General features: G+C 54.1%; 1 protein-coding gene across 3 annotated transcripts; it reads left to right on the top strand.

The window, feature by feature from the left end:
- The first annotated feature begins 416 nt into the window (after positions 1 to 416).
- On the top strand, positions 417 to 25,314 carry UNK (unk zinc finger). 3 transcript variants are annotated; one of them, XM_036340384.1, is made up of 16 exons: positions 419 to 801; positions 12,805 to 13,014; positions 13,359 to 13,535; positions 13,678 to 13,808; positions 14,255 to 14,390; positions 14,815 to 14,932; positions 15,838 to 15,922; positions 16,444 to 16,586; positions 17,166 to 17,366; positions 17,851 to 17,916; positions 18,360 to 18,534; positions 19,590 to 19,691; positions 19,834 to 20,022; positions 22,348 to 22,529; positions 23,047 to 23,304; positions 23,969 to 25,314. In XM_036340384.1, the coding sequence occupies exons 1-16, from the start codon at positions 584 to 586 to the stop codon at positions 24,122 to 24,124; spliced, it is 2,547 nt and encodes an 848-aa protein (XP_036196277.1). In that variant the 5' UTR covers positions 419 to 583; the 3' UTR covers positions 24,125 to 25,314. The 3 variants fall into 3 exon arrangements, with proteins under 3 accessions (XP_036196279.1, XP_036196278.1, XP_036196277.1); XM_036340386.1 differs by lacking the exon at positions 23,047 to 23,304 and having other exon boundaries at positions 417 to 801; XM_036340385.1 differs by lacking the exon at positions 17,851 to 17,916 and having other exon boundaries at positions 418 to 801.
- The last annotated feature ends 223 nt before the right edge of the window (positions 25,315 to 25,537 follow it).

The raw sequence follows: 25,537 nt of genomic DNA, 5'->3' as shown, positions 1-25,537 counted from the left end.
AGAAGAGAACCAAATCGTGGAGTTTCGGGGCCCCAGCAAAGACATGGGAGTAGGGTATCGTGCCGGGTAGCTCCCCTTCAGCAAAGCTTTCTCAAGCTGACGTCCAGCAGGCAGACTTTCCTGCGTGCCTAGTCCCCAGATCTGCAGCAGGAATGACGTTGGCGCAGCCCAGGCGCCTGCAGCACAAACGGAGGACACAAGCTTCTTAAGCTCTGCGAGGGGCCGGCCTCTGAACCGAGCCCAAGGTATACCAAGCCTGGAGCCGAGGTAATTACTGCACTGTTGGCAGTAAAATTACACTTGGAACTGATTCACAGAAGTCACCAGGGCCTCCCTAGCTCTGGGCCCCATGTACAGCAGGGGCTCCAGTTTCAAGGAAAAGTACCCCTACGAAACTGGAACCGCGTTAGGGAGAAACACGGCCGGACTGCAATTCCCAAAAGCAGCCGCGGGCCCTCCGCATCCGGGACACCGTCTGCAAGGATCCCTGGGTATTGTGGTCCGTTCCTTTGGCAGCACCCCTCGGCCGACGGTAAAATTCCAGCTGAACCGAGGACCACAACTCCCAGCAACCCTTGCCGCCATGCGGGGGGTCTTCACGTTCTCGTGGCGCGGCGCAGGCGCACTGAGTCCTCGGCGCGGACCGCGCAGACTGAATAATAAAAGGGGAGCGGCGAAGAGGCAGGAAGACAGGACCATGTCGAAGGGCCCCGGGCCCGGCGGCTCCGCAGCTTCCTCGGCGCCCCCGGCCGCTACCGCTCAGGTGCTGCAGGCACAGCCCGAGAAACCGCAGCACTACACGTACGTAGAGCCCCCCCCCCCCCGCCGCGCGCGCACGCCTGACGTCAGCGGCCAGCGTGAGTCACGCGCGCAGGGAGAGCGCGAGGCGGCCTCTCCCTCCCCCCTTCCTCCTCCGGCCCGGCTCAGACCGGTTCCAACCTGCTTGGGCCGGTCCCAACTGCCTTCAACTGCCACCAACCTCTGGTCGGGCCGTGGGGCGGGAAACTGGTCGCCGCCGCCGAGTGGGGAAGGCGGGAGCTCGGGGTGCGGAGTGCACACATCTGAGGCCGGGCCTTCGAGGCCTAACTGCTCCTCAGACCGCAAACCACAGCACCAGGCGCTTGCGGGGCGATAAGACGTCCAAGACACGACCAGGACGAGATCCTCAGGGCCCGGCCCTGGAGCCACCTGTGAATGACGAGTTAGCACCAAGCCCAGGCGTTTTGTGTCCCCAAGGCCCGTATGTTTCCCACGTACACAGTTGACCTCACAGGCACCCTGAGAATGATGGGGTCCGAGTCTGTTCTCAGGCCCAACCGAAATGTGGCATCAGAGGGGAAGCCCCACGTGCGGACACTGCCCGAGCCCAGCCAGACGGGAGGCCGCTTCCCGGGCGCCTGCTGGTGTCCAAGTGCAGGCCCTGTAGGCCCCTGTCGTCTTCCTATGGCTTCGGAAGGCACGTTGAGCAAGTAACTACCTAGTGCTAGGTGCTCTGGGAGACAGAAGGGGCCCCTCCTAGTAAGCAAAATGCTGGTTTCCACTTTCCCTGATGGCCTTGGGGTGCCTCGCCCCGGGGCTCCTGCGCCGATGTGCGCATGTGCGCGTGTAGGAGGGTCCCCAAGTGGATGCACCTCGGGGCTCGCTGCAGGTTTGCAACTGGGGGCCCGCACAGCCCTTCAGAGCCGCTGCGGAGCCCAGAGCAGGAAGCGTCAGTTGGAGCTGAAAGAACTCGAGGAGCTCTGGCCACAAGTAAAACCGATCGGGAGCAGTTCTGGGGCTGGGGGGCACCCGCCTGGCCGCTGTGTGAGGTCCTCCGCCGTCGCTGAGATGGCGTGAAACGTCCTGGGAGAGGCCGGGAGGTGGACTCGTGCTAACGCTCACTTTCCCACGCGCTGTGGCCTCGCTGGTCCTTCCTCCGCCTCCTTGTTGCGGTGACGGGGCCTTACCTCCGAGAGTGCTGATCGGGGGGATGTTGCGGTCAGGCAACAGGATGGTCTTGGGGTGCACATGGGCAAACCTCGCATAAAGTTGGAACTTTATACTCTGGTTGCCCAGATCACGTTTCCCGGGAGAATGCCCGTAACCTTTTGAGTGAGTCTGGTTTCGGCAGCCTCTTTGGGTGTGGTGTTGCCATGGAGCGGGCTTTGCGGTGGTTGTGGAGGTGACAGGTGGACCAAGCCAATAGCCCGGTGTAGGGAAATGTTCATGTCCGAGTCTGTGTCCTCATTTGTTGAAAATCTCCCTTTCCCTTCCTTGGTGGGGGTGAGCGCAGACTGAGTAGGCTTGGCGCTGGAGGTGGCGGGTAAAGCCACAGTAAGTTTGGTTGGGTGGGTGGAGATTGTAGCTGTTTCCATCCATTTTCTGTAACCTGTTCATGTGTGTGTGTGTGTGTGTGTTTATATGTCCAAAAATCAGAGCTAGAAGTCAGCTGTCTTCCTTCATAGATCTGTGGGCATCCAGACGCTGTGATGATTGGGAAAACTTCCTTCTCTTGTCTTCCCAGGTTTGAGGAGCAGGGAGCACGAGGGCACAGATGACACCAGTACACTTGTTGGCTCTGGTTATTATCTTTTTAAGATGAGCGCATTTGTTGTTTTGGGGGGTTAGGGTTAGGATACAGGAACATTTTATTTTGATTTCCGTGTTTGCTGTAAAATTTTGAGCTGCCCAGAAATTTTTTCATTGTCCCTTGCAGCATGAATTTCCAGAATTTGTTTCAATCTGAATATGACCTTAGCTAATGTATGGATCCCGTCAACAGATAGCTATAGACCTTTTTTTTTTTTTTTTTTACGTTTTTTTACCTGTCAAAATTTTATTGTACATTAATTATGTGTATTTTTTATAACTGTATTCTTTGATGTGATGTGACATGCAATACTCTTTGCAGTAATCTGGGAGAAATTTACATTAAAACTGAGTCCCACTCATCCTAATGCCTTCCTGTATGTTTCCCTTTATTCTTGTCCCACAACTAAAGTTCAAGCCCTCCTTTTTCTAAACCAAGAGAATTATTCATAACATAGTTTGAAAAATTATTGTGTTGGTATTTTTTAATCTCTTGAATAATCTTGATTTAAGGGAAACTTTGAAATAACCCTTTCAGCAGGCACTTGTGTTAGAGCTGAGGAATCTGACCCTTTTAGCAAATGGTTATGTCAGGATTTCCTCTGTTGAACAGCTCCAAGGCAAATGATGATGTGCATGTTAGTGCTCTTCCAACACAAGAGCCATGGGATCTCTTGCTAGGTCATTTGTCTTTTTATTTCACAAAGATTACATTTCATCCAGGCTTATTCAGAACAAGATCATTATTTATATTAGAAAAGTTTTATGAAACAAATTTAAGAATGGGAAATTTTGGAGCAATTACATTCCAAAATATATCTGCAAATTTAGCTAACTTTGGGCTTTTTACTGTATAACAATTATATCGTTGTTTTGACCCTATAAGAGTCTTAAATACACTAAGTCATTTTTGGATTCTTTCACCTGCAGTTGATTCTCAAATTTATTAATGCCCCGTGTTAAAGGGAAATGAAATTGTAGTTCCGGGAAGGCTTCTTGGAGTTTTCTGGCCACTGGGGTATTTCTTACAGGTAGACAGAGGATGAATGCTTTATAGCTTCATTTAGCCAAGTGTCATTTTAATTTAGGACTGTTCCCCGGGCATCTTTAAACAAGGGTAAGGTAGCAGTGCTTCCATGGGGAACTATTTTAGGCAAGTTTGTTAGTTTGTACATTATATAAATGTCGTGAACTTCACTTGATTGCATCTGATTGTGTTTTAGAAAATCCAGGAAATGAACATGTATTTAAATTATTATTGCAAATTACAATAAAATTGTAAAGAATATTACTAGAGTATAACTTGTTGCACAGCAGGAGTCACTGGAAGTGTTGCTTAGCAACCTCAGCAAGAATGAGTTAAATTAACAATAAATATTTCTGGATCTTGTTTACTTATCAAGTAGAATTAACTTCTTATAGAACTAAAATTGAGAGTTCATTGCAGCCTTCAACCAAACCCACAAAATCCCTATTAATAAGTGTTAAGTGTCCATGCTAGTGGTAGACTCAAGCTTAGTACCTAGTTGATATTTGCTATAATCTAAATTAATGATTAAAGTGAAGATTTGCTTAATGGTTAAGTTTTTTTGTTTTAATCCAGCAACAATGGGCAACTATGTTAGATACTAAAGAAGGCTTCCCCACAATCCATATGCATCTGCTTTGACTGGTGGTTTCTATCAACCTACAAAGACTGTGACTTATTGGTGAGGGCAGCTGGACAACTCTGAGAGCAACTTAGAGAAATCCACTTGGGCACACTCTGTAGAGGAACTCCTTCTCTGGAAATAGCACCCCAGATAAGTGCACAAAAACAAGACACCCTCGTGGACCTATTTCCTCCCGCTTTCAACAGCCCGCTGCCTGAAGGTGAGGTCTCCTTCCTGTGTGTCTTAGAAGCCATGAGCTCACTTAGGTCATGAGAGCCCTGCAGCCAGGGCACCGCATCTGCAGGCTTTCCTGCTAGACTTGGCCAGAGTTACTTTTCTCATTAGGAGAGACTAGGTCAGAAGAGTGATAGAAGGAAGGTTGCCCTTCTAGTTATGTTACTTTAACTAGTGGCCTGGTTTAGAGATTATTTTCCCAAACGGGACAATATTTGCTTAATTATTAAGTTTTTTTGTTTGTTGTTGTTTTAATCTAGCTATACTTGATATTAAAGGAGATTTCCCCACGTATGCATCTTCTATATCTTGAAATTGCAACAGTGGACAGCTATGTTAATCGTTGTAGATTGTCTTCCCTTCTTTTAACATCTTGGATGAATTTAGGGAACACTAATGTGTTATGTGAAGATGGATGTTGAATGTCATTTTCTCTGCTGTTCTTAATTGGTAAAAAGTTCAAGTTGCCAAGAGTTCGGGTTTAGTAACCTTATGGGCAATGTAGCTTTATTGTTTTCTTACTATAGATACTCCATAGATTCACTCAACCAAACATCTTAAATACTTGCTTGGGCAACAGATATGTGTAGAGAAACTTTGGGTAAAATCAGTGCATATTGCAATAGATATAGGGGATATTTATGGGATGATGGAAATGTTCTGGAATTGGTGAAGGTTGCACAACATGGTAAATATACTAAAAAGCACAATAACGTGCACTATAAAATGGTGATTTTTATGTTGTGTAAATTACATCTCAATATTTTTAAGAACGGGTTTTTATTTTTTTTTAAATATATTTTATTGATTTTTTACAGAGAGGAAGGGAGAGAGATAGTTAGAAACATTGATGAGAGAGAAACATCGATCAGCTGCCTCCTGCACACTCCCTACTGGGGATGTGCCCGCAACCCAGGCACATGCCCTTGACCGGAATCGAACCTGGGACCTTTCAGTCCGCAGGCCGACGCTCTATCCACTGAGCCAAACCGGTTTCGGCTAAGAAAGAGTTTAAAAAAAAAAAAAAAAATCAATGCAGGTGAGTCCCTACTAGTAGAGAGGCCTTAGAGCACATGGCCCCTCAGGCCTGGCCACAGCATTCAGTGTGGCAAAGCCTGCAGTTGGCGAAAAGCTCCTTGGGCCCTTTCCCCCTTCTCAGTGCCTTAGTCCTGGTGTATCCCTTCTCGTGAGTGCACTCGTGTTGTAAGTCTTTGGAGATGCTTTTGAGATGAAAAGTGAATAGTCAAGTTTGAGACTCCTGGTTGTTGGTAGTTGTACTTTAAATTGTCTGAATTGGCCCTGTATTGACTTCCTCACTGTAAAAAAATTTGTCATAATTGCCTCTGAACTGACAGCCATTATAAGAAACAAGCGTATTTCCCCAGTGTCTTTGTAAAATGAATTGTGTTATTTCCTAGAGTGGGTGGGAGATAGAAGAGAAGGTGGCTGTTCTGCTAGAATGTAATAGAGTCTAGTCTTCAGGTATTGTGATGATTGGTTTAATGTTCACATGGGCATTTAAGGACAGGCCATGTGTTTTAGGCATTTAAAATGATATCAGTAAAAAAAAAAAAAGTGATATTGGGGGCTATAATATTTTAGTTCAAATAATCACAACAGATTTTTAATTATTTCTCTATAAAATCCCTCAACTTTCACTCCTTTTTTCTTTGCCAGTGTGTAGAATTTGACAGCAGTATTGAGAGCTGATGAGGAGGAGAAGATGGAAAGGAGTCTAGCAACTTAAAAATCTCATAGCATTCTCTGTGAGGTGACTTTTTCTGTTGGTGGCGCAATTTATTTAAGATTTAAAGAAGATACTAAGGCCTGTGATAGTATCATCATGTCATATCTGAGCTTATTGAAATGTTTCCTCCCTTTCCTTATTCTTTATATCACAGTTTGCTTTTTGTATTCTTAAGTTGATGTGTTTGTTTCCTATTAGTACTTGCAACACCATATCGCCACCATGAGTTCTATCAGAATGACTTCTAACAAGGAGGGGGAAGGCTTGTGTTCCCAACTCCCTATGACATTTTGGCCTATTGACAAAACTACCCCCATAGTTTTAGAGTATCTAAGCTTTTATTAATTTTGGTAAGAGCATTGCTATATCTTTCTGATATCATTTTTATTGCTAAGAGGTGCTAGGCATTTATTTAGCCTGTCACCTTAAGATTTGTCTAAATCAAATCTACCCAAACATAATATAAATTAGAAACCTGTATTTGTATTTTCTTATTAAAAAAAACCCCCACACACTTAATTTTTACTTTTGAACTGAGAGTCCTTTATAATGAGTACATAAAGTGAATATTAAATAATCAGTGGAGTGTGTTAAAATGAACATTTCTGTGTTTATTTTTGGTGACTTATTTCATGGTATTGTAATTATGGCTGTCAGACCTCCCTGACATGTTCTGAACGAAGTTTCCAGAGTCAGTTATGCTTATTTGCTGCTACTCTTGTTCTCCCTGTAGCTCAGTTAAGAAAAACGTGGTTAAGCCCTGGCTGGTGCGGCTCATTTGGTTGAGTGTTGTCCATGCACCGAGAGGTCCACAGTTCGATCCCCAATCAGGGCCCATACCTGGGTTGTGGGCTCAGTCCCCAGGAGGAGGGTGTAGGATGTAGCCAATCGATGTTTCTCTCATCAGTGTTTCTCTCTCCCTCCCTCTATCTTTAAAATCAATAAAAACATTAAAAAACAAAATAAAATAACAGTACTGACTCCAAGGCCAGGCTGTCTGGTTTGAAGCCCAGCTCTGCCACTTAGCTGTGGGACATTGGACACGTGACTTCCCTCTTAGAGTGTCAGTGTCCGGAGGACATCAGTAGTACCTGTCCCATGAAGTTACTGGAAGGATTAAGTGAGTTAATGTACGTAGAGAGCTTGGAACAGTGCTTGGCGCTCGGCACCATGTAAGGACTGTACTGGCCAGTGACGGGACGAGGCCCACGTCAGTGCTTTCACTGGCGCGCTGTCTCCCTCGGCAGCCATAAGCAAACGCTCTCTTTGGCCACACGCACACTAGAGTGGGTCTTCAGGTCACAGGGCACGGTGGGCCAGGGTTGTCTTCAGAGCACACGCCTCTCTCCACATCCATCTTCACCTCAGTCCCCATTTTCCGCCTAGCCTCCATCCCGCTGCCTGTATCTCACACCAGGGATTTGTGCTGTAAACGGATCCGCTCTCCCAGGGCCAAAGACTGTGTTGCACAGAAAACACTACAAAATAACACATCAATGTAGTTTAAATGTGATACTAAACTGTTTGTCAGCTCGCAGGCTTTTCAGGCGTCTGTGGTGGGAAACCTGAATCAAGTCAAGGTGCTCCCTAACAGGGGGCAATGGACCGGGTTTTCAGGACCCCCCCCTCTCCAGGCCAGGGCGTCAGCGCTGCTTACAGGAGCTTTCCACGGTTTTACCAGTTCTAGGATCCTTAGGGCAAGGGAACAGCAATAGAAAGAAGGACCCAGGGACACATAGGAGTCATGTGTGTCTCGGGGCCAGGACTTCCTCCGTGAGGAGCGGGTGAAGTCATTTTCCAGCGAGTGGCTCCCCAGCCCTAAAGCATTTGCTCCCGTAAGTGCCCATAGCACCTGTGGGTTCCCGTGTCTGTACCTGTCTCTGTGTTAGGGTCGTGTCGTTGTTACAGAGGCTCGTTCTGGCCTTAACCACAGCTGCTCTTTGGCTGAAAGCCAGTTACAGGATCAAAGCCTGCCTTAAAGGTGCAGACACACTGAGAAATTCACCAGACGCGTATTTCATTTGCTTTCTTTTTCTGCCAGAGAATGTTAAACCAGGATCACTTCAGAAGATTTGGAAGCCAAATCTCTATAGCTCTATAGCACTTTATCAAAATTGTCCAAATATTTGCCAAGCACCAATTTTAGCTTTATTTGGCCTCGTTTTTTAAAAGTAATTTTTTGGCAACTTCCACTGGTATGGTTATTGTTACAAAATTATATCGTTTCTGGGTTATGTTTGATGTCAAAACAATGTATGTCCTTACAAAAATGAATTTACAACTAGTAGCAATTTACCTAAAGCTCTTTAAAACAGAGAAAAGATTTTCAACAAATTTTAAGATATTTAAGATGTATGTATATTTATATATAATATATATATTCCACACACACAATTGTGTAATTTAGTATTCTTAATCTACTAATCTGCTCTAATTCCCCTTGAAGTTTAAAGTATTCTTCTCAAACTTAAAAATGAAGCATCTTTGCTGAGCCATTAAGTATGAACTCTGTGACTACATTTCTCTAGGAATATGTATGGGGGAGAGACAGGAGCCAGTAGGGTTTAGATGAATATGGACAATAGTAGATTATAGATAAGTGTCGCTTGAGGTTGTTATGAGGATTCCACAACATAAATTTACGAAGTTTAGGAAAATGTATGGTGTTTAAAGCGTACAGTTACTATATTGTTCACTAGCAGATAATCTGCAGAAAATGTTTGACTATGGTGTTAATAAGCCATTAAGATCAGTACTGAACTTCACTCCTGCTTGTGGATTTAACCATCATCAGTCAGTTCCTTGAATTTTTGTCAGAAATAGAAGCTGAATATTCTGACATGCCTTACTACACAACAATTTGATGGCTTAGCAATGGTAAAGTTTTCTTGTAATTTTTTTAGTTCAGGGCTGATATTGAAATTTTTCTGAATGAGAAGAATCATTTTCAACTATTATTGAACAATGAATGGCTTTGGAAATTAGCTTTTGCTGCAGACTTCATAATGTTTTTAGTGAATTCACTCCAAAATCACAAGGCAAATAAATCATCACTTATATGCAAACTTTGTATTGCAGTAAAGTCACTTGGACAACTAATGTTTGACATGTACTTTGTCAAGCTGCCTAATACACTGAACTGTCAAAAGTTGCACCACAGGTGAGATCTCCATTTGTACACAAATTTACCACAGATGTGATTTCCAAACACAAATTATAGTTCTAGCAGGGATCTTGCATGTTGATGTGAATACAAAGGAAATTTCCATATTTCAGAATCCATTTACCTGTGCACTTAAGCAGTTTACACCAAGCCTTCAAAATGAAATATGTAAGATGTTATTACAGAATTAGCCTTAACAGATGAATATTTATAATTTTGATGAAAGGAACCTCAACCTGGCACGTATGATCCCTCCCAAGTCCATTCTTTTTTTTTTTTTTAATAAATTTTATTGATTTTCCACAGAGAGTAAGGGAGAGAGACAGAGAGTCAGAAACATCGATGAGAGAGAAACACCGATCAGCTGCCTCCTGCACATCTCCTACTGGGGATGTGCCCGCAACCCAGGTACATGCCCCTGGCCGGAATCAAACCCGGGACCCTTCAGTCCGCAAGCTGACGCTCCATCCACTGAGCCAAACCGGTCTCGGCCCAAGTCCATTCTTATTAGTAGACCTGTATTACAGAAACATTGTAGCCAATTACTCTATTTAATATCATCAATAAACAATTTGTGGAAATTTGTTTTCTCTCTTGTTATATAAGTACCTACTTAACATCCTCAATTTGATGTCTTGACCCTCTGAGTCTAAAATATAAAATACTTAACTATCTGGTCCTTCACAGAAAAAGTTTGCTGACCCTGCCCTAGAGTTGACTTTGTTGGGTGGGGAGCAGGTCCTGGCAGCAGTGAGGCCAGGAAAGCATGTTCCAGAAGCAGCAGGAGCTGGATTCTCAGATTCCAGCATCAGCGGCTCGGCCCCTGTTGCCTCCACGTACACAGTGTTGCTGCCGGCACCTCTGATGCCTTCCTGCTGATTCCGTGTGTTCCCGTTCTCCCCGCACCCTCCCCAGAGAGGGACACACAGGATGAATCTCTTCAGTGAGACGGTTGGAATGGGATTTGAAGTTTAGATGGGAGTCAAGATGGTGGCTGAGCACTTGATTTAAGTGCTATAATGTACTGACTTACTGTTAATCCCTTCTGTGTCATCACTGTTGGTTTAGGGGGGCAAGTGATTACTTTTAGATTTCAAGTAGCCTGAATTTTGCTGTTTATTTAGAATTTCAGAAAATAAAGATACTCCAATAATGTTGAACATATTACTTGGTTTTTTAAAAAGCTGGATTTGATTTTATAAGTTTTGAGAGAAAAGTATTAATAGTTTTGTAAAACAATTTAGCACGATGATACGTTATGATGCTATCTATATAAAAATACTGGGAGGAAATTTACCAAAAGGCTAGTATTATTAGTGGTGGGATGAAGGGTGATTTTGCCCTTTAAGTGGGCATGTTACTTCCATAATAATCCTTTACATGTACAAGTGAACCACTATTGGGATAGTTAATGTGATGTTTTTGGGAAGGAGTGAAAGCTGGTTTTGCTTTAAAGCCAGCCCCCAATGAGGCAAGCATGAAGGCACTGCTCCTCAGCCAAGTGAAGCCATGACCAGCCGCTGTGTCCTCCAGGCTCTGTGGAGCCCTCTGCTGGCCAGAGCCGTGGCTTTCCCTGGCAGATCTACCTCCTCGGCCTGAGTGGTTTCCGACTCCTCATGGCCACAGTAGGCCTCTCAATTTGAAGCTATAGTCATTTCCCCTGAGTGCGCGGCTGTGTTCCCGGGAGATGGAAGTGAAGAATTTAGTCCTATGGCCCTGTGCTCTCCCCAGATCTTGGAAGATGGAGGGGGTGGGGGGTGAGTCTTCCCTCCTTGGTTAGACCCCTGGACCTCGTGAGTTTCCTGAGAGCTGGTTGAACTGAACAGTGAGTCTCAGCCTATTTAGTTTCTTCAATCCTGTGCGTTCACACCTTTAAAATGGAAAGATGGGTCGGAGCTCAACAGGACAGTGTGCATTTCCACCGATCATTTCTGTTTCACTTCAATCCATGAAAATACAAGAGCAATTTCCACGTGGTTTTCTCCTTGCCTTGTAGGCACTGCATTGCCCATTGGCACAAGGTGGAGAGGGTGGGGGAAGGGAGATTTTGGTTCCTAGGTGGTGGATGGTAAGTTCCATTCGTGATGTAAGCAGAAGGCTAGATGTTTCCTTCATCTCATCAGAGTTGATTGAAAGTGGGCTCTATGCTGCCTAGATGGTCCTTGGGGCCTCCCCTCCTGAGGGGCTGGTAGCAGGACCGCCTGCTGTCTGCTGGGGCCCAGGCTTCCTGCGCTGCCCACAGGGAGGAGGCCTGGCTTCAGGGTCAGTGCCCTGCCGCGGGCGGCAGCATGAAACTGCCACTGGTGTTCTGTGGACTTGGCCCTTTCTGAGACACTTTTATTTCTTGTTATAGTCATCCAGCAAATGTCCCATGTCCTCCAGCTCCAGGTGCTGCTCTAAGCCTGGACTGTTGCTTCAGGTCAGGTGTGGCTCCTTCCACACTCGCTTCTGCCCCTTCTAGAAGCATCTTCCTCCCTGTCATCCAGTGCTCTCTATGGAGTATTTGTAGCTGCTTTGTTCGGGCCTGAGGGAATGAGTACAGGCTGCACCACCTGCCTTGGGGGAGGGGTGGCAAGTCTAGGAAAGCCTCCACCTGGCCCCGCAGAGTGGACAGATGGCTGGACGGATGCTTTGTAAGGGGGAGGGGGACCTGGGGCCCTTCACCGGGTGGCGCATGGGCCAGGGGCTTTGGGGATGTCTTGGCTGTTACCTGCAGAGCGAAGGAGAGAGGTGAAGGTTGGGAGGAAGCCAGAAGGCCAGACAGGACAGGGGCCCCAGGGGCCCAGGACAGTCAGGATGTAAATACCCAGCTGCTGCAGGTACACGTTTGGGAGATGAGCGGTCGGCCACAGGCAAGGCTGAGAGGGAGGTTTTCTTCAGATGCTGCTAACGCGAACTCCTGCCCGAACACTCCCCTGGGCGGTGCTGGGAAATGCCTCTGGGACGAGGTAGGTAGACAGGACAGTAGGACTGAGTCAGTAATTGAGAGGATGCCTTGTGACCTGGGCTCTCAGCTCCCAACAGCAGCCTCCCTGGCCATCAGCCTGGAGCCCCAGGCTGCTCCTGGGACGGGGAGGCCTCCAGCAATTGGCAGGCACATCTGGGCAGCAGAGAACCCCACAGGGAGTCTGCGGGAGGCTCCTCACCTCTGGTTTGCAGCCTTTGATGGGAAACCAGGGAGCCTTCACTGGTAATGATGGCAGACAGCTGACTGCCGAGGGCCCTGAGGTCCCTGGTGCCCACCCTTCAGGCTGGCTTAGGACCTGGGCATCGGGAGAGATCCACAGGCCGAGGTCCCGCCTTTGCTCTGGGCTCTTCCGGTGTCCCCATGACACTAGCACCCAGAGCAGGGCCCTCGGGGGACATGTGGCCAGCTTCTTGCTGGGCGACCAGAGGCTTCATTCTCCGCCCCGGCCCACCCCATGGGGCTGTCCCTGCAGGTACCTGAAGGAGTTCCGCACGGAGCAGTGCCCGCTCTTTGTGCAACACAAATGCACGCAGCATCGGCCCTACACCTGCTTCCACTGGCACTTCGTGAACCAGCGCCGCCGCCGGTCCATCCGCCGTCGGGACGGCACGTTCAACTATAGCCCCGACGTCTACTGCACCAAGTACGACGAGGCCACGGGCCTCTGCCCGGAGGGCGACGAGTGAGTGTCTCGACCTGCCCTCAGAAGTGCCCCCCCGCCTCCAGAGGTCCTAGGCCAGGCAGAGTCTGAGCAGCCAGCTGCTTTGGGGGGCACTGTTGCAGCCTGGCCCAGCTTCCTGTGGCCTGGACCTGGGGGAGGCCCCTCTCCTTTTCCCACTTGCGGGAAACCCTACATGGGCCTTTCTCCTGCTAAGCCCAAGGGCCACATCAGAACCGAGGTGGCTCTCACCATCAGTGCTCGGCCGCTCAGAGCCCAGCACATCCTGAGATGGATACATGGACAGACCACCTTCATTCAGCTGCAGGGGCCACAGCTGAGCGACCCCCCCCTTTTCCATGTTTCAGATGCCCGTTCCTGCACCGGACCACAGGGGACACTGAGCGCAGGTACCACCTGCGTTACTACAAAACTGGAATCTGCATCCACGAGACGGACTCCAAAGGCAACTGCACCAAAAACGGCCTGCACTGCGCTTTCGCCCACGGGCCCCATGACCTCCGCTCCCCCGTCTACGACATCAGGTGGGCTGGACGCCACGCTGGGGTGATGGCTGTGGGCTGGGGTGGGGGCCTGGCTGCTGGCACGGTGAGTACCACAGGTGGATCGCAGGACTGGCACTCCGGTGCCTCCCCCTCATGCCCTCCCCCTCTTCTCCCCTCCCAGGGAGCTCCAGGCCATGGAGGCCTTGCAGAATGGCCAGGCCCCCGTGGAGGGCAGCATCGAGGGTCAGTCCGCTGGGGCTGCAAGCCACGCCATGATAGAGAAGATCCTCAGTGAAGAGCCGCGGTGGCAAGGTAACGGCCACAGACACCAGGCCTGTCCGCACCCTGCTCCTGCCCAAAGGATCGGCTCACCACCACCGCCGCAGGGAGGGCGTACCCCTCACCCCCTTACATCCAGCCAACAGCCCCAGGGGCACTTCTGGGGAGTTTCCCATCATCCCAGGTGCACCCCACATTTCTCTGGGGCTTTCACACATGCGTACTTGTGCACGTGTATAAGTACATGTGTTCTTGAACCGCCCACGGGTGCCCTATTACCCTGTGAGCGTTATGTCCAGTGAGGACAGCATCCTCCTGACGTCTGGCCTGGCTTATCTCAGTCTCCACTTTGGCCCTTGAAAAGGCAGCCCTGCTCCTACCTCTCTCAGGAGCCTCAGCTCCTAGACCCTTCCAGTGGCTTCTCCTTTCCCTTTCCCTTCCCCCGCCCCCCGCCTGACCCCCGCCTCTGGCCCGTGCAGAGACCGCGTACGTGCTGGGGAACTATAAGACGGAGCCGTGCAAGAAGCCGCCGCGGCTGTGCCGCCAGGGTTATGCCTGCCCCTACTACCACAACAGCAAGGACCGGCGGCGGAGCCCCCGGAAGCACAAATACAGGTCCTTTCCCAGGCAGGGCCGCCAGGGAGGGAGGGTGGCAGGGATGGGGTCCAGCAGGGCGGCTTCCACTGTGCTCCCGGATTCGGGGAGGCCCAGGGACAAGGGGCTGGTCAGGATAGCAGGACGGGAGCCCTCCGGGTCCTCCCAGCATGAAAGGAGGACCTGGGGTCTGACCCTCTGAGGCCCCTTCAGCTCTAATCCAGAGGGGTGTCTGTAGGGCTGAGCCATGATGGAGAAAGTGTGGTGGCTGCGGCGTGGCTGTCCTTGGGCCCCATAGTGCTCAGTGGGAGGAGCTGGGTGACGGGCAGAGCTGGGCAGAGCAGCAGGGCCCGTTTCCGGGTCTGGGGCAGGGATCTAGTTGGCATCCCTCACATCCTGATCTCTCCCTCTGGCATCCATGTGCCCCACCCTCTCACTGGACCAGGTCGTCTCCATGTCCAAATGTGAAACACGGGGATGAGTGGGGAGACCCAGGCAAGTGCGAGAATGGAGACGCCTGCCAGTACTGCCACACCCGCACGGAGCAGCAGTTCCACCCGGAGGTGGGCCTGGGGCGGGGCCGGGCCTCTCCGGGCGGGTGGCCTCACACAGCCTCCTGGGGAAGCAAGGCAGAGCCCACCGTGACTCCATCCTGGAAGAGGGAATAGAGCCACAGGCTCCCCGACCAGCAGTGCCTAAAGGGGCCCTGCCCCTTCATTCAGCGACTTCCCTTGTTCTGAGCCCCGCTCACCAAGCAGCCCTCTGCTCCCAGGCTGTTCCTCCCAGGCCTGGCAGAGAGAGCACAGCGCCCTGGCCATGATGGGTTTTGCACCATGAGTGGTGCTTACAATCCAGGTAAAAAATAAAGCCCTGGACAGTTGTGTTCCAGACCAGAGCCTGTGAGTCTGCGTACCAGCAGCCTCCCAGGCATAGCTCCCCGGCCCCTGGCCCATGGCCTGGCCTGGAGCCATATCAATGTGCGAGGTCTTGTGTAGGTATGTCGAGGCACATGCTGTCCCTTCCCCTGGTTCCGTGGAGCCCAGCACACCCTGAGACAGAGACACAGACAGACCACCTTATGGGCCACAGGCAGCAGGGTGGGAAGTCAGGCCCAGCATAGGTCCCAACCCAGGGTGCCCTGGGCAAGCAGGTGCTACCTGCGATCTTGGCTCTCTCAGTGCCCAGGGGCACATTCAGGGGCACAAACCAGCCCTGGCCAAGACCCTGAGTGGTGAGCAGCAAGGGAAGAGCCCTGTGAGGGTGGGTCAGGGCTGGTTTGATCCCAGGAGGGAGGATGCCCTCGGCATGGGATGGCAGTGTCTGCTTCAGGAGTTTGAGTAGGAAGCTGGCAGGGAGACACCTGGGGAAGCGGAACGGGAAGGAGAAGGAGATGGCCGTCTAACCGCCATGCCAGGGGCACCCGCCTGCGTCTGCCAAGCCTGACCGCCTGCCTGCGCTGTCCCTGCAGATCTATAAGTCCACCAAGTGCAACGACATGCAGCAGGCGGGCAGCTGTCCCCGTGGACCTTTCTGCGCCTTCGCCCACGTAGAACGTAAGCTGCTCCCTTTGTCCTGAGGCAGTGTCCTCGCCCCATGCCCCTCCTCCTCCTGCGCAGGCTCAGGCAGGGTGACACCCTCCAGGCAGGTCCCAGCAGTCACCCCGTGCCACGTGCGTGGCAGACATCACTAGCTGAGCGTGGCTCTCTGCCCTGCTGAGCCCTCCCTGCTGAGAGCAGGGCTGTCCCTCAAAATGCCACGCTGCTCCCTTAGGTCCGATTCGTGGCTCAGGCTCTAGAGTCCTACAGTCGGGGCGCAAGTCCCCGCTCTTAGGTTCCCTAGTTCTGTCACCTTGGTCGTCTTACCTTGCCTCCCTGAGCCTCAGTTTCCTTATCTATAAAATGGAGACTGTGGTCTTGTCTTCATTGCAAAGACTCGCCGTTAATACAACTTGCACACGATATTGGTAGAGATAAGGTGGATGCCTTCCCTTTAGGTGCAGGGATGCAGGGCCCTGGGAAGGAGACCCAGGTGCTGTCTGGCCCAGAGCCTGCCGACACCGCCCCGTGTCTTGCAGAGCCGCCCCTCAGTGACGAGCTGCAGCCTTCCTCCGCTGTGTCCAGCCCCACGCAGCCGGGGCCCGTCCTGTACATGCCATCTGCTGCCGGAGACTCGGTGCCCGTGAGCCCCTCCAGCCCACATGCCCCTGACCTCAGCACTGTACGTGCCTGTCCAGGGGATGGGTGGGCACCTGCCTCTCATGTCCCTCACCCCTCTCAGCCTGGGCTTGGGGAGGAGGCCTTGGGCTTCTCCCCCCTTTTTTTAATGTATATTTTTATTGATTTCAGAGAGGAAGGGAAAGGGAGAGAGAAATAGAAACATCAATGATGAGAGAGAACCATTGATCGGCTGCCTCCTGCACGCCCCCCACTGGGGATCGAGCCCACACCCCAGGCCTGTGCCCTGACGGGGAATCGAACCGTGACCTCCTGGTTCAGAGGTTGAGGCTCAACCCCTGAGCCACGCCAGGGCTGGGCTTCTTCCCTTTCTGCCCCAGGGTTATTTTCTCTGTCAGAAGTGGGTGGTGGGTGGGGCTTAGTGTCCCCAGAGCCTGCATTAGTCAGCCCAGGTAGTGCTGGTAGAGGGGACAAAGCCTTCTGTCACTGCCCCCCCCATACACACACAGTTCCCGCATGAGGTCTGGGTCTCCTGGGTGGGCTGCTGCCCATTGGCCGGTGGAGGGCAGGCCGTGCCCTGGCCTGCATTTTGCCCACCAGCCCTCTCCCTTCCTTCCCGCAGCTCCTCTGTAGAAACAGCAGCCTGGGCAGCCCGTCTAACCTCTGCGGCTCCCCCCCGGGCTCCGTGAGGAAACCCCCAAACCTGGAGGGCATTGTCTTCCCTGGGGAGTCCGGCCTGGCCCCTGGCAGCTATAAGAAGGCTCCTGGCTTCGAGAGGGAAGACCAGGTGGGAGCCGAGTTCCTGAAAAATTTTAAATGCCAGGTAAGGGGTGAGGAGCAGCCGGGTGAGGTTAGCCTTCTGCTCCATGGAGCAGCTTGACCCGCAGCTAGGAAGCCCCCTCCTCAGCCTCCAAGACTGAGCAGAGTGAGGAAGACCGGCCCTTTTTACAGATGAAGATGGGGAGGCTAGAGAAGCTGAGCACCCCACCCGGTGTCACAGAACTTTAATGGGGGGGACCCCACAGCCGGCCTTTCCCCTGCCCTGTGCTGCCTGATGGGGCCATCCCTCACTGGGCTTCTCTGACGCTAGGAGTCGCCGGGAAGAGAGGCACAGCCCCTTGGTTCCTGGGCGAGGGAAGGAGTAGGCATGAGAGGGAGAGCCAGGGGCATGCGCATGAAGGGGGAGTGCAGGTGGCTGTCCCTGCAGCCTCAGTGAGCCATGGCAGGTGGGTGATGCTTGGGAGGACTCCTGGGCTCAGAGGCCTCCACAGCACCACATTCATCTCCTGCTCTCTGACCTTCCTCAGGCCAAGTTAAAACCCCACTCCCTAGAGCCCAGGAGTCAAGAGCAGCCTCTGCTTCAGCCCAAACAGGTACCAAACTCTCAGCCCCCGTCTGGCACCTGCTGTGGCCAGGCCAGGCCCACAGCCCCAGGAGGCTACAGAGAGCGGGGGGCATGCTTTCCCCCCAAGTTGAGGGCAGGATTAAGGTGGGGCACCAGCCCCAATCCAGACAGGGTGGGTCAGGCCCTAGAGCCCCTCACCTCCTAGTCACTCATCAGTCAGTCAAAAGTACTTATTGAGTGTCTACACTGCCAGGCACTGGACTCACTTCTCCCTTCCCCTATGCAAGAATGTAGGGGTGAGTGGCCCTGTAACCTCCAACCTTCCAACTGGTGTTGAGTGGGTGGGGCCCCATCTGGGCATGGGGGCAACCAGACTAGGGCTGATGCCCCATTTCCTTCTGCCCCACCCAGCGCCTGGCCGGGGCCTCCTGGGCGGGCATCTCATTGCCTCTCCTTACTCTCTCGTTGCAGGACATGCTGGGCATCCTCCCCGTGGGCAGCCCCCTGACCTCAAGCATCTCTTCTAGTATCACCTCCAGCCTGGCAGCTACTCCCCCTAGCCCCGCGGGCACCAGCAGCATCCCTGGCATGAATGCAAACGCTCTGCCCTTCTACCCCACCAGTGACACGGTAGAGTCGGTCATAGGTAATTAGGCCATTTCTGTTGCCAAGTCCAGGCCTGGATCTGGACTCAGAGGCACGAGGTCTCTGGAGTGAGACTTGGGCTTTAGACATGTGACTGGGGTCGGAGGGCAAGCACTCTGGCCTTTGAGCTAAAGAGGAGATGAGCCCTAACCGGTTTGGCTCAGTGGATAGAGCATTGGCCTGCGGACTGAAGGGTCCTGGGTTCGATTCCGGTCAACGGCATGTGCCTTGGTTGCGGGCACATACCCAGTAGGGGGTGTGCAGGAGGCGGCTGATGGATGTTTCTCTCCCATCGATGTTTCTAACTCTCTATCCCTCTCCCTTCCTCTCTGTAAAAAATCAATAAAATATACTTAAATAAAAGAGGAGATGGACCCAAGGTGTAGGGCCAGGGCCAGCTCTTGGAGCACAGCCGCCTCTTCCCTGGGCGAGTGTGGCCTCCTTCCACGACAGGTGTCCTGCCGCGCCCACTCCCTCGCAGCTGGGTTTCCTTGTGCAGTGAACAGGCTGCACGGCGTCCTCGGGGTCCCTGGCCATCGAAGCTACGGCTCTTCCCCTTCAGCATCACTGATGGGCACCACTTTGTGCCAGGCCCTAGTGTAGAGACGGGGGTTCCAGACCCGAAGACATCAAGGAGGGACACTGCTCACCCTCCTGGGCCGGTCAGCAGAGGGGAGAGCACATTTGTCGAGCACCTCCTATGCTTTAGCCACTGAAGGCCCAGAGACGAACCTGCCCTCCATAGCTCAGAGATGAGATGTGTGAACCCTAACATCAGGAGGCAGGAACCGACCCCCCCAGGGGGTCCAGGAAGGCTTCAGAAAGGAGACCATGGAGCTGGACTTGCTAGGCAGACAGCATCGTGTGACAGGAGCAGCCCAGCCCCAGGCAGAGGCTCAAGAGAGGACGGTCCAGTGGGACTGGAGCGTGAAGATGAGGCGGGGGCAGGAGATGAGGTGGTAAAGGGCAGGTGGGTTCAAGCGGCGAGGCCTGGAGCTTGGGGATTGTGTGCCCAGGGAGACTAGGAGGTTCAGACCCTGATCGCTCTGCTCCTAGAGTCTGCCCTGGATGACCTGGACCTCAACGAGTTTGGGGTGGCCGCCCTGGAGAAGACTTTCGATAGCAGCACCGTGCCCCACCCGGGCATCACCACCATCGGTACTGGGCTGCGGTGGGCAGGGTGGCGGGAGGGCTCCGGGGGTCCGTCTGGCCCAGGGTGGGTGGATGGAGCAGTGCCCTACTTGGCATGGCCCCGCATGGCTTTCCTCCCTCACCCGGCCCCTCCCGGCCTCTCTTGCAGGCGGCAGCTTGCTGCAGAGTTCTGCGCCGGTGAACATCCCGGGCTCCTTGGGCAGCTCCGCCTCCTTCCACTCAGCATCCCCGTCCCCTCCCGTCAGCCTCTCTTCACATTTCCTGCAGCAGCCCCAGGGCCCCCTGAGCCAGTCAGAAAACACATTTCTGGGGACCTCAGCATCACATGGATCTTTGGGTAAGAAGTGGCTCACTGAGACCTGGGAAGGAACTGGGCTTTTGGAAAGTGCCTTTGGCCTCTTTGTCCGGGGCTGGAGACTGCAGAGGGGAGGTTAGAGAGGGGCTCTGGGCTGGGAGGTGAGTCAGGCTCCTGTCCCATGTCTCCCTTAGCTGTGTGATCCTGGACAGGTGACGCAGTATCTCGGCCTTCGTTTCTCCTGCTGTAAAATGGCTATAGTGGCAGCACCCACCTCATATGGTGGCTGTGAGGCACAGGCCAGTGCGCACTGAGAAGCAGCTCAGAGCCGCCAGGGCCTGGTCTGCTCCTCATGTCAGTGTGGCGGTTCTGCCCAGGCGCCCGGGGCTCCGGAGGCAGGCTCACAGCAGCCGGTCACAGCCGCCTGTCCCAGGAGGCCAAGGGAGAGGTCTGACCGGCTCAGGCCTGGCTCAGCGTGGCCTTCCTGGCAGGAAGAGGCACCAGGGAGACCCTGCTCCAGGCCCAAAGGCCTTTGGCTGGACTGGGGGTTCTGGAGGGCAGGGCCAGGCATAGTGGTTGGAGGTGCGTGCAGACCTGCGGGTCCGCTACCTGCCACGTGTAGGAACGCGAACGTTCACCGAGGTAACAGCCAAGCCAGTGACAAGCAGAGACCAACCTGCTGCCTCTCCATGATCAGCAGCTGCTACTTCCCCACCCCCCACAGCTCCTCGGGCTCAGAAACCCCTCCCCGGAGGGTGCTGGCACCTGCGCACCCGGCCCCGGGCTCTGGCCGGGTTTGGGACCTTCCCTCATCTCACTGCAGAGGTCAGGGCGGCGCAGTGATTTCTTAGCACCCTTTCCGTTTGTTTGTTTGATTTTTCAGTTAGTTTACTTTCAATGTTACTTTGTACTGGTTTCAGGGCTACAGCATAGCGGCTGACAGTCAGATCCTTTACAGGGGCCCCCGTTTCCCGCCGGCACCGTGCAGTGATTACGGTCTCACTGACCACATGCCCTGCGCTGTGCTTTGCCTCCCCGAGCACCTGCAGTTAGAAGGTGTCTGTTCTGTGTTGACACTTCAGCCTATTTGTCTGACTTGTCCCCTGTTCTGAAGGCCAGCAGCTCTGCACACTGGCCACACATCCCTTCCTTCCCCAGGCGGTCATTGAGCAGTTTCATAGGTACAGTGTGAGCTGCACTGTCCCTGCCCGCCTGGCGCGTGGCCCTGGGGGAGGCAGGGGACAGACGTGAGGTCATACTTAGAGCAGTTGTGCGGAGTCAGAGGACTTGGGCTGGGATTCAGAGTAAGAGAGGAACCTCACCTAGAGGTCAAGAGGGCCCTCTGGGGGAGGAAGTGGGGAGGGGCAAGGGTATAGGGGAGATGAATGGTGATGGAAAAAATTAAATAAATAAAAAATTTAAAAAGAGGGCCCTCTGAGGAGTGGCTGCTCTCCGAGAGAGCCAGTGCGCCGAGCGTGGGGCGAGGCGGGGCAGCGCCTGCTGCTGGATGTGTGTCGCTGCAGTGATCTGGTCCCCGCCTTGGGCAGGCAGGTGGGCTCTGAGGCAGTTCACATGGCGGGGTCTCCACACAGGACACGCTGTCACGTTGCGGGTGCACTGGTGTTGCTTGGAGGACACTGTCTTAAATCCATATGGTTCCAAAAAATCCTGGCTGGATTAGTGGGAAAGGAGGCAAGAAAGGGGTCCCTAGAACAATGGGGGCAGGATGAGGCCAGAGGTGGCTGTGGGTCCTGCTCTGGGGGCTAGGGCTGCCCCGAGGGCCCCGAGCAGGGCACACAGTGTCAGCCAATGTCTGGGGGACAGGTGAGTGGGCGAGGAGCGTGAGTGGGTGCGGAGCGTGAGTGGGTGAGGAGCGTGAGTGGGCCGCCTGGCAGACGGGAAAGGAGGCCATGGGAGTCGAGCAGCCTGTGTCCTGGCCTCCACTTACTGCCATAAAGCGGGGGTGGCCGCGGGCTCTGGCTCTTCCTGCTCGGCCGCTCTGCTGTCATCGGAGGCCTGGCCTGTCTTTTCCCCTGACGCCCCTCCCAGCCCTCACCCTGGCCCATGAAGGCTCCCTCCGTGCAGTCTGAGTCGCCACCGCAAATGAGCACCTCACAGGCTGCTCTCCGCGCAGCGCTCCCCAGGCCGTCACCCCATCCTGCAGATGAGGATGTTGAGACTCACAATTTAAGTGGCAGCTGATAAGTAGCAGTTGGCATCACAGTAGGTCTAACTCTGCAGCACCTACAGGTCCCCACCAGACTCCCCGGCCTGGCACTGGCAGAGCCTGGCACCGAGGCCCCTGGGAGCCCTGGCAGGGCCGGGTGGGCCTCCAGAGCGCTGAACTTCCTCCCCTCCCTGGGGCAGGTCTGAACGGCATGAACAGCAGCATCTGGGAGCACTTTGCCTCTGGAAGCTTCTCCCCGGGTACATCCCCTGCCTTCCTGTCAGGACCCGGGGCTGCCGAGCTGGCCCGGCTTCGGCAGGAGCTCGAGGAAGCGAACAGTACCATCAAGCAGTGGGAGGAATCCTGGAAGCAGGCCAAGCAGGTACGGGCCCCCACGCCCACCCTCCCCAAGGCCTGGTGGCATCCAGCTTGTGTCCCTCACACAGGGCACAGGGGGTGGGAAGCCGGGGTCCCCGGAGGACAGAGCAGAAACTTGGTTTTGTTCTCCTTCCCCCAGGCAGGAGCCTGGGTGGCTGGTGCCCCAGACCTGGATCTCTGAGCTGTTCACGTGGTCTGGTCCCAGCACCACTTGGGCTCTCCTAAGAAGCCCTGGCTCCAGGGCTCACGTCCAGGTTCTAGGTTCTGAGATGGGCCCTCTGTCCAGGGGCAGCTATTCCGGGCCCAGCCCCCTTCCCTGCCCACAGAGGGTCTCCTACAGGTCCTGAACCTCCCTTCTCTGCAGGCAGTGTCAGCTTCCTCCCTGCCCCCTCCCCAGACAGCTGACCCAGCTCCCCAGCAGGCCCCGCAGCCACAGTGGCTCATACAGGCTCCCAGCGCTCCGCTCCCAGGGGACGGGGGCAGGGGCCACCGTGACCAGGTGCTGCGTGTTTGGCCCACAGGCTTGTGATGCCTGGAAGAAGGAGGCAGAGGAGGCTGGTGAGCGGGCCAGTGCGGCGGGCGCCGAGTGTGAGTTGGCCCGGGAGCAGCGGGACGCGTTGGAGGTGCAGGTGCAGAAGCTGCGGGAGGAGCTAGAGCGGCTACACTCAGGGCCCGACCCGCAGGCCCTGCCCGCCTTCTCCGACCTGGAGGCCCTCTCGCTCTCCACCCTCTACTCCCTCCAAAAGCAGCTGCGGGCCCGCCTAGAGCAAGTGGACAAGGTCAGCCTAGGAGGTCAGGGAACACTGGGTGGGGGTATCTGAGGCCACAGCCAGTGTTTGGACGCTGGGGGGTCCTCACTGCTCCGGGGATGCCATCCTGCTGGAGGGGAGCTAGGAAGGGAATGCCACTCACTGGGGAGGGAGGAAGCAGGAGGTGGGTCCGCGCCCACCCCAGCACTTTTGAGGGCAGGCGCTGACCTAAGTCACATCCTGATGGCTTCTCTGAGCTCTGCGCGAACCAGCAGACGTTCCAGAATGGGGAGGTCCCCAGGGGCACCCTGGCTGCATCCTGCGGAGCACAGGGGATGGGGGAGGCTGGGGGTCCTGGAGAACAGCAGACACTCACAGGAGGCCATGCACCCTCAGGGCTGTCTGCCCTCTCCAGGCGCCATTGTCCTCGTTTGGGGACCTAGGGTCACTGCAAGATCAGTGCGAGGAAAAGCCCGCGGGAGCCCGCGGGATGAGGCCACAGAGCAGCCTGGCCCTCCCCTGGCTCCGACTCCCCCACTCAGCCCCCAGCCAAAGCGGAAATCTGGAGTCTTGAGATGATGTGATCGGCCTGACCCCGACGTGTCCGCCAGGGCCTGCACACATGCCTCCTGAGCACTGTGCCTCCGTTTACTGGCCCAAGGCCCGGCCGGTGACCGTGTCCCTGTCCCCGCAGGCCGTGTTCCACATGCAGTCGGTGAAATGCCTTAAGTGTCAGGAGCAGAACCGCGCGGTGCTGCCGTGCCAACATGCCGTGCTGTGCGAGCTGTGCGCCCAGGGCAGCGAGTGCCCCGTCTGCCAGCCGGGCCGGGCCCACGCCCTCCAGTCGTGACCCTGCAGGCCCGGCCCCGGCCTGGCTCACATCTTCCCACCTAGGACTTTTTAAAGTATATATATATATGTATGTATGTATGTATGTATATGTATATGATTATGTATATGTATACATCTCCGTGCGTGTGCAGGTATGCGTGGGCGAACAGTGTGACAGTGTCTGTGTGTATATCTGTGTGTAGATATAGACACACACTTTAAAACAGACTTACCAAGCACTTTTTAAAAGAAGAACTATTTTGCAGTCCTCCCCTGCCCACTCCCACCTCCCCCTCCCCCTTCTCCCACCGCCTTCCGGCAGGGAGTCCCGTTGTCTCTTTTATATGCAGGACTAACTATTTTTAACTTTTCCTGGGGCCTGAGCAGGGGAGGTGGGAAGCTAGAAGGGGCCGAGGGGAGAGGAGAGGCCTTCAGGGCAGGCCCTGGTCGTCCCCCCTTCCTAGGCCAGGGCCAGGGGCTTGGAGGCCCAGGCAGACCTGCTTCCAGCTGTGAGGCCTGAGGGGAGTGCTGGGGTCCAGGCCAGCCTGGCTCCTGGGTTTACCAAATGCATATTTAGTTCGGGGCTGGCAGGCCCAAGTAGCCCCGCTCCCAACCCCAGGCCCTTGAAGCCCTCAAGGGTCAAGGCCTGGGAGTTGGACCCCTCAGGTTCCTGAGGCAGTGGGTCTGCCTCAGCCCTCCCCCGTCCAGAGCAGCCTCCCTGGCCCCAGGGCCACCTACCAGGCTGGCACTGCCCTCTCCATCACCCCCTGCTGCCTTCAGCTGTCCCCCCTGATGGCTGCGGACTGAGGACCAGGGGGCTCAGGCCCTGCCCCCCCCTCCGCCAGGAGGGGCTCCGAATGCATTCCTTGGTGCTCTCTGAGTGCAGCTGCCGTCCTGCCGCTTTGGCCGGACGCCGTGTGCATGTGTGTGCGTGCCTGTCCGATGTATAGTGTGTCTTAGCTTCCATTTTAAAATTGTTCTGTACAGACAGATGCAGCGGGTGGAGGGCGGAGTGGCGTAGGGCAGCCACCGCTGCCGGCGCTGGGTGTCTGGGGTGGGAGCAAGAGCGCTGCAAGGCTCGGGCCCCAGCCCCCCTTGTGCTCAGCACGAAAGGGCTTTCAATGAATTAAGTGAAAACTTTCTTTTTTTACAAAAATGCAAAAATCAACAAAGCTCCAAACTTATTGGGAATAAAATATGAACTTGCAATGGTAGCTTGTTTGCATGGGGTGAGGGCAGTGCGGCCCCAGCTGAGGGCCCCTGGATGAGGGGGTGGGCCAGCTCAGCTGTGCCTGTCAGGGCCCTGGCCCCCACCTGGGCTGGGAGCTCTGCCCCGGCTGAGGAAACAGCTTGTATCCCCCTATTCCCCCCCCCCCCCCCCCAGCTGAGGCTGGGCGCCTGCAGAGGCCCAAGGGCTCCCTGGGCTCATGTT

This window comes from Myotis myotis, unplaced genomic scaffold (genome assembly GCF_014108235.1).
Source record: "Myotis myotis isolate mMyoMyo1 unplaced genomic scaffold, mMyoMyo1.p scaffold_m19_p_17, whole genome shotgun sequence".
NCBI lineage: Eukaryota > Metazoa > Chordata > Mammalia > Chiroptera > Vespertilionidae > Myotis > Myotis myotis.
The sequence above is the reverse complement of the archived record's forward strand: the minus strand, read 5'-3'. Positions and strand labels throughout refer to the sequence as shown.

Excerpts from the sequence above, each read along its gene's own strand:
- UNK (XM_036340384.1), top strand. The coding sequence starts at position 584 with ATGCGGGGGGTCTTCACGTTCTCGTGGCGCGGCGCAGGCGCACTGAGT. Across the intron at positions 13,015-13,358 it reads CTCTGCCCGGAGGGCGACGA|ATGCCCGTTCCTGCACCGGA; the intron begins GTGAGTGTCTCG and ends TCCATGTTTCAG. Across the intron at positions 20,023-22,347 it reads AGCATCACATGGATCTTTGG|GTCTGAACGGCATGAACAGC; the intron begins GTAAGAAGTGGC and ends TCCCTGGGGCAG.